This window comes from Hippocampus bargibanti, linkage group LG13 (assembly GCF_051943395.1).
Source record: "Hippocampus bargibanti isolate YZ-2025 linkage group LG13, ASM5194339v1, whole genome shotgun sequence".
Classification (NCBI taxonomy): Eukaryota; Metazoa; Chordata; class Actinopteri; order Syngnathiformes; family Syngnathidae; genus Hippocampus; species Hippocampus bargibanti.
In genome coordinates, this window is record NC_142746.1 from 22,234,061 (window position 1) to 22,241,035 (window position 6,975).

Consider the following 6,975-nt stretch of genomic DNA (forward strand, 5'->3'; position numbering starts at 1 on the left):
CGATTCTTTGATTTGAAAAATAGGCCACTGTTTTAGATCTTAAAATGGTAATTGTGATTGCAAACATAATTATAATGTTAAATATGTTTTCATTTTGAAGTACACAAGTGATGAAGTAATTTGGGTCATGCGGCCGTAAACTTTCTTTTCGAGTTGGCGAGTCGAGGATATTTAGGGGTAGGACAAATGACAATCAGGAAGTGGAAATGGCGTGATGGTGGCGTTCGTAAAAGCTGCGACATTTATCATAATAATGAAATTAAATGTCGTCTTGTGAATAAATCACGGTAAGATAATCTATTGTATGAATCGTAAAATTTTCACATCGCTCTCATTCATTACTCTGAACATTATTTCCCCATAGGAATTCAATTCATTGCAACAAGCAATGGATTTTCTTCAGAGGAGAGTGGTCCAGGAGGACGCGGTCCAATATAAACTTTTTCTGACGAAGACGAATGATTCTACGGTACAACACACCGAGGAACAGCTCTCGCGTCTTGTGGAGGAGATCCTTGCAAAAATAGCGCCTCTCTCCATGCAATATATCTGGCAGAATGAGCCTTTTAATATTAAATATTATCCTGAGAAAGGTAAGAATGTGTTCCAATCACGGCTTGTAATTCTCACCATAAAACGAATGATATATTCTACTCTTTTTTTTTTTTAGAGGGTGTTCCGGCTCATATTGGTGGCATCACCCACTTTGGCGACAACGTGGAGGATGAGTGGTTTATTGTTTACCTTCTGAAACAAATTACAAAAGCTTTTCCTGGACTTGCTGCACAGTGAGAATACATATTTTCTACCATTTTACAGTTTATCTTATTCATGTGCTGTTTTAAATAAAATCCGTAACCTTTTGGGTTATTCTACTGGTTTTTCTGTCCAGAGTTGAAGACACCGATGGTGATTTTCTTCTCATTGAAGCGGCTGATCATCTCCCGAAATGGTTGGACCCGGACACCAGTGAGAACAGGGTGAGTGTTTGAAACAATAACAATATTTTTTTTCTTATCTTGGGACTGTAAAGTGTCCTTGAGAGTTTTGAAAGGCGCTTAGAAATTAAAATCTACAGTGATACCTCGGTTTACAAAAGTAATTGGTTGCCAGAAAGTGTGTGTAAGGCGAAAAGTTAGTCTGCCAAACATTTATTTCCTATAAGAAACCATTAAAATGCGAATAATCTGTTCTACTAAATAAGCCTTAAAACTACACAATATACCTTATTTTATGTATAATAAATATGCTATTGTATTGTAATTAAATAAATAAACTGTACTGTATAATAAAGTCGTTTTATTGACCTTTGTGATGGTCATTGATGTTGTTGCTTCTTGATATGCGAGTGAAGTCGCCGTGCTTTTGTGGCGATAATACCCTCACTCACGCTCCCCTGCTAGCTGCTTTTGGTTAATCCAAATCAACAGAATTTTTTTCAACCTCTTCTATTGCCTGAGACCGTTGCTTATAAATGAAATGTATTATTATTATTATCATGTTCGTCAGACGAAAAGTTTGTGTGTATTATTATAATAGGTATCATGCTCATGCGGATACTTTACGGCTATGATTTTCATGGTCAGACTCCAAACGACGACACACGAAACTAGCCTGACATATAACTAGTGTACTTATGATTTTATTTATCTCAGGTTTTCATCTACCGTGGCGCATTACATCTCCTGCCCTGCCCATCGCGTTCCAATCCGACGGGGATCCCCAAGGATGTGGTACCGAGTTTTCAGCAAGCTCTCTCGCTACTTTCCGCCCAGCCAGAAGCTTGCCGGGCTAACCCGAAGATTATTTCAGCGCTGGATAAGCGATTAGATGGGTAAAATGACACAAACGTCTAGTCTGTTTCAAATAATACAAAATGAGTGGACATTAAGGTCATAACGGTTTTTTACTTGAGTTTTGAAAGGTGCTTAGAAATCAAATTTATTATTATTATTATTATTATTATTATTATTATTATTATTGCACACCACAGAATGGATAGGATTAGCCTTTATTAGTCTCACATTGGAGACATTTACATTTCGCAGCAGCAAAGTTATGAAAGGAAAAAAGAAGTAGAAAAACAAAATACAGGAGCTGCTGTAAAGGTAGCCACTCTTGCGGCGCCATCTTGAAGTCAAAACGACAACAAAAATAACAAATAATGTGACACAACACAAAAGACACAGTCATTTTTAAGCACTTTCCGCACCCTCTTTGTTACATGAAGCAGTTCTAGATGAAAGAGGAGAGGATCAAAACATCCTTTTCACCAGTGGATCACGGTGAAATGTGCACGTCTGCTACAAGCTAAATGTTGAAGGCAAACATGAATCTGTAGCATCCATTGACGAAAAGAGATTGTCTCACATCTGTTTGTCGCGGCTTGGAATTGAAGCGGCTTGACGTGGGCAATCCGCTTCAATTCCAAGCCGCGACAAATAGAAGTGACTCGGGAGAACTGTATCACCTATTGTGGTGGACACGTTTCTTGAAGCAAAATAATATTTGCGTTTAAAAATTCAATTCAGCTGCTAATATTGGGTGACTGAAGGCGGGTCATTTTGACCCGAAGGACACTGGGCGTGTGCCGAAAATGAGGACAACAGGAATGTTAGCACAGCACAACAAAGGATAATCATGCCTAAAAATCCATTTGACAGATTGTATTTTAGAATGTATTATTTCTGCGTAGGTATCCAGCAAAGATTACAAGCGACCAGCACCGGGCCCACTGCTTGGTACCGGCGGGCGTGGCTACGATATTAGCGCGGCGCCCTGATCTGGTGGCCCCCGCCGTGTCCGCCTTTTACCTGCGGGATCCCGTCGACCTGCAGGCATGCCGCCATTTCAAGAACTTCCCTCCTGAAACGCGGGTTTTAACCACGGTATGTAAACGCCCCACCGCCGTTATTGACATTGAAATGGCGCATCTTCTTTCTATCTAGCTATTTAGCTGGCTACCTAGCTAGCACTTTATTTGTTATCTATTTGGTATATATTAGCTACCTAGCCAGCACTCTATTTGCTATCTATTTGGTATATATTAGCTATATATCTGGCTCGTTAGCTATCTAGCTATTTAGCTGAAAAGCTAGCTATTCGCAATGTATTAGTTATCTATTAGCTAGCTTGCTAGCTTTCTATTGTGCTGTAAAGTGATCTTGAGGGTTTTGAAAGGCCCTTATAAATCAAATGTATCATTATGATTATTATTATGATGATTATGATTATTCTTTCAGGTGACGTTCACTCGATGCTTGTACGCTCAGCTGCAACAGCAACAGTTTGCGCCAGACAGGAGGAGCGGATTCACCATTCCGGCGCGTTCGGACCCCCGATATAAAGCGCACGAGCTTGGCATGAAGCTGGTGGGATAATAGCGCAAATATGAAACGTGGATGTCATATGACTGACGGCTTGTTGATTTGAATCTTAATGACGGTCGGTTCCTGTTCCTGTGCGTCTTAGGCTCATGGTTTTGAGATCCTGTGCGCCAAATGCAGGCCGCCATTTTCAGGGGGCGACTCCTCGGTCTCTTGCAACCCGCGGTGGAAAGGCTTCCTGCAAAGTCTCAAGACAAACGGCTACTTCAGGGTCAGTCAGGGCATTTTCCACTGGTGAAATGGACGCATCGCTCAGCACCCGTTTTTGTGTTTGAATGCAGGATGAGGTGGAAGGTTCGGCACGTTATACGCAGCTCAAGACATCGGCGCAAAACTTCTTTCAACAGTCGCTCGTCTCAAAATCTGGGTGAGAAGATTCTGTGTGTGTGTCTTTGTGTTTTTGTGTGTCGGTGTGTGTGTGTCATTGTGTGTATTTGTTTTTGTGTTTCGGTGTGTCTTTGTGTTTGTGCATATCATCATGTGTGTGTGTATGTGTCTTTGTCTGTCTTTACGTGTCTGTGTGTGTATGTGTCTTTGTGTGTGTCTTTGTCTGTCTTTGTGTGTGTCTTTGTCAGTGTTTGTGTGTATGTGTGTCTTTGTCCATCTTTGTGTGTGTGTCTTTGTTTTTTGTGTGTGCTTGTGTCTTTCTTTGTCTTTGTGTGATTTTTGTATGTGTTGTGTTTTTGACTTTGTGTGTGTATTTGTATGTGGGTGTGTGTGTCGTTGTATGTGGGTGTGTGTGTCGTTGTCTCTATTTGTGTGGGTGTGTCTGCTTGTCTTTGTGTGTGCACGTGTGTGTGTGTGTGTTTGAAACGCAAGAAATGTGACCTTGAAGCGACATGTCTTGCAGTGACATGTCTCCAGGGGAGGAAGTTCTTCACCTGCTCAGTTCCTGCGGTCCCATCGATGCAGAGGAGTGGAAGAAGCGAGAGGCAGAGCTCCCTCCAGAGGACAGTAAGTGCAACTGCAAACGCTTTCCCACAATGCACTTGGGCATTGGATCCAATGTCAAGAATATGTTTTCTTCCTGCTCATTTTTTAGGTGACGACTGGTTGAATATCAGCGCCCAGGATTTGGAGCGCATGCTGGAGGAAAAATCTGGCTCCAGCTTCAAACCCGCAAGCGTCATGAAATCTCCCCGGCCTCCCGAAACGCAAGTGGAGACGGAGGACGCTAACGAAGACGCGGAGGACGCTAACGAAAACATGGAGGCCGCTTACAGTCTGGTGGGGGTCAGTCGGAAGATGACGCGCTTCCTCAATACCAAGTCATCGTACAAAGGGGCCGAATTGCCTTGGTGAGAACCCCCCATCCCCCCATCTATTAGTTATCTATTACCTAGCTAGCTAGCTAACTTTCTAGCTATTTGAGTTATTCCGGGTTGAGTGAACGCTGGCGCATGTGGCTGCCGCTGCTCACCCACAGAAATACTGATCATGTGACTGTAAAGTGACCTTGACAGTTTTGAAAGGGGCTTATAAATGAAATGTATTATTATTATTATTATTATTATTTATTTATTTATTTATTTATTTATTTATTTATTTTTGTCAGCTCATGACGTCATTTGGAAGCTTTGTGAACAATGGCTCCCTCTAGTGGTATAACGAGTATATGACATGTTGGGTTTGACAACTGCCAAGATGATGCATGAAATATTCTCTGATTTTCTTTTTTTTTTTTCAGGAACCAGTCATCCCATAATCCTTTTTCTTACGACATGCCCACCCTCATAAAAGAAATGGAACGGATATTAGGTATGTTGACGCTTCGCTTTACAGACGCTCCCCTACTTACGAACATTCAAGTTACGAACAACGGTACATACGAACATTTTTGTAGTAACATATGTAGTATTCTCTCCAGTTGTACATGCACATATCTTTATAGATATATCTCAGCACGATGGGGGACCGAGCTTTCAGCCGCTCTACCCCCCAAACTCTGGAATTCACTTCCTCCCAACATCGATTCTCTTCCCATATATTTTTTATTACAAACCAGTAGAGGTTACTTATACATTGATATATATTGAATCTCTTTTTTTTTCCTTTGCCTCAGACCCCAACGAGGAAGAAACACTAGATTCAGATGACCTTGATGAAGATGAATCAGAAGGATCTGAGGAAGATGACGAAGACGTCGAAGAAGATCCCTCAGATGATGCAGAAATGGATCAAATGGAGGCTTTGGATTCTCTTAAAGGATACATGGACCAGATGGACCGGGAGTTGATGAACACGCATATCGGGCAGAGTTTTAACCACACGGTAAGAACATGGATGGCTGTATTATTCAAAGATTCGAGTTCTTCTTAGAATACCAAAATGGACAGGAAGTTGCACAAAGAACCTGTCGTCCTCTCCGTAGACGTCTCCGTCCACCCAACCGCGTCCCACTGAAGGCCTCCCGAGCTCAAGCGCGTCGTCCGAGAACGCTGAGGAGTTTCAGCCTCTGGACGTGGACCTCAACCTGGTCACCAACCTTGTGGAATCTCTCAGCTGCCAGCAAGGGATCTCCGGACCCGCCTCGAACCTGCTCCAGAGTTTAGGGGTACACCTCCCACCAAATTCAGACCGCTCATAGCAGCTAAAAATCAAAACCGTCATTGTTTAGATACGAATGTGTCAAATGCATTCAAGTGTCAATCAATAGACCGTTCTAATGTAGAGTTTTTCATCGAAGAATAAGTCAAAATTACGGTCGATACATTTAGTATTCAGTGAGGAAATAAATATTTTTGAAAGTACAGAGATACCTTGGCTTACAAACTTTTCGGTTTACAAACTAAATTTATGAAAATTTTACCTTGGCATACAAACTATTTTTCGGGATACACACGGAGCGCCACGATGAGTCGCACAATGTGTCGTTTGCGAAAACGAGTCAGTTCTAACAAGAAAATGGAAGCCGATTGTTTTTATCCTCTATTCCCCACCCCCGGTCTTCGGTTAAAGCCACGTGATTGGTCAAGAACGCAGCAGTGAGGAGGGGGGGGGGGTTAAACATTAAAGAAATAGTCAGACGACAGAGAAAGAGTGAGAACATGGAAACAGTGACATTTGTACTCGTTTCAACTTTTGATAGTTCAAAAGCAATGTAGACTGCAAGGTTAAAATATCCCATCAATCAGGCTCCACAAATAACCCGCACAAGCCATCTGTACACTTGATGCAAAAAGCGATCAACCCAGCTAAACAGAACACAATTGATGACAAATTGGGTAAAATGATCACAGAAAAAGCACCTACAAGGGATCATTCCTCAAGATGCTGAAAGAAGAACGCTACCTTCCTCATCAAGTGTTTAATGCTGATGAAACCGGCCACACCATTCCATCACAAAGGTCAATAAAACCACTTTATTATATAGTACAGTTTATTTCTTTAATTATAATACCATAACACATTTATTATACATAAAATAAGGTGTATTTTGTGTAGTTTTACGGCTTATTTAGTAGAAAATCATGTTTTATGGGGACCTGGGAATAAATTATTCTCATATTAATGGTTTTCTATGGGAAACTATTTTTTGGGATACACACTTTTCGCCTTACACACTCTGTCTGGGAACCAATTAAGTTCG

At 41.5% G+C, this 6,975-nt stretch overlaps 1 protein-coding gene across 1 annotated transcript; it reads left to right on the forward strand.

Moving 5' to 3' along the window:
• The first annotated feature begins 180 nt into the window (after positions 1 to 180).
• ecd (ecdysoneless cell cycle regulator) lies at positions 181 to 5,973 on the forward strand. Its single transcript, XM_089012644.1, has 14 exons — positions 181 to 287; positions 365 to 593; positions 671 to 788; positions 893 to 980; positions 1,656 to 1,834; positions 2,696 to 2,888; positions 3,243 to 3,371; positions 3,472 to 3,597; positions 3,668 to 3,753; positions 4,237 to 4,340; positions 4,429 to 4,684; positions 5,074 to 5,144; positions 5,449 to 5,657; positions 5,758 to 5,973. The coding sequence occupies exons 2-14, from the start codon at positions 389 to 391 to the stop codon at positions 5,971 to 5,973; spliced, it is 1,980 nt and encodes a 659-aa protein (XP_088868770.1). The 5' UTR covers positions 181 to 287; positions 365 to 388.
• The last annotated feature ends 1,002 nt before the right edge of the window (positions 5,974 to 6,975 follow it).

Bases quoted from the DNA above. Each gene is read 5' to 3' on its own strand.
- ecd (XM_089012644.1), top strand. From the start codon at position 389: ATGGATTTTCTTCAGAGGAGAGTGGTCCAGGAGGACGCGGTCCAATAT. The intron at 981-1,655 runs GTGAGTGTTTGA...TATTTATCTCAG, and splicing joins CGGACACCAGTGAGAACAGG to GTTTTCATCTACCGTGGCGC. The intron at 2,889-3,242 runs GTATGTAAACGC...TTATTCTTTCAG, and splicing joins AAACGCGGGTTTTAACCACG to GTGACGTTCACTCGATGCTT.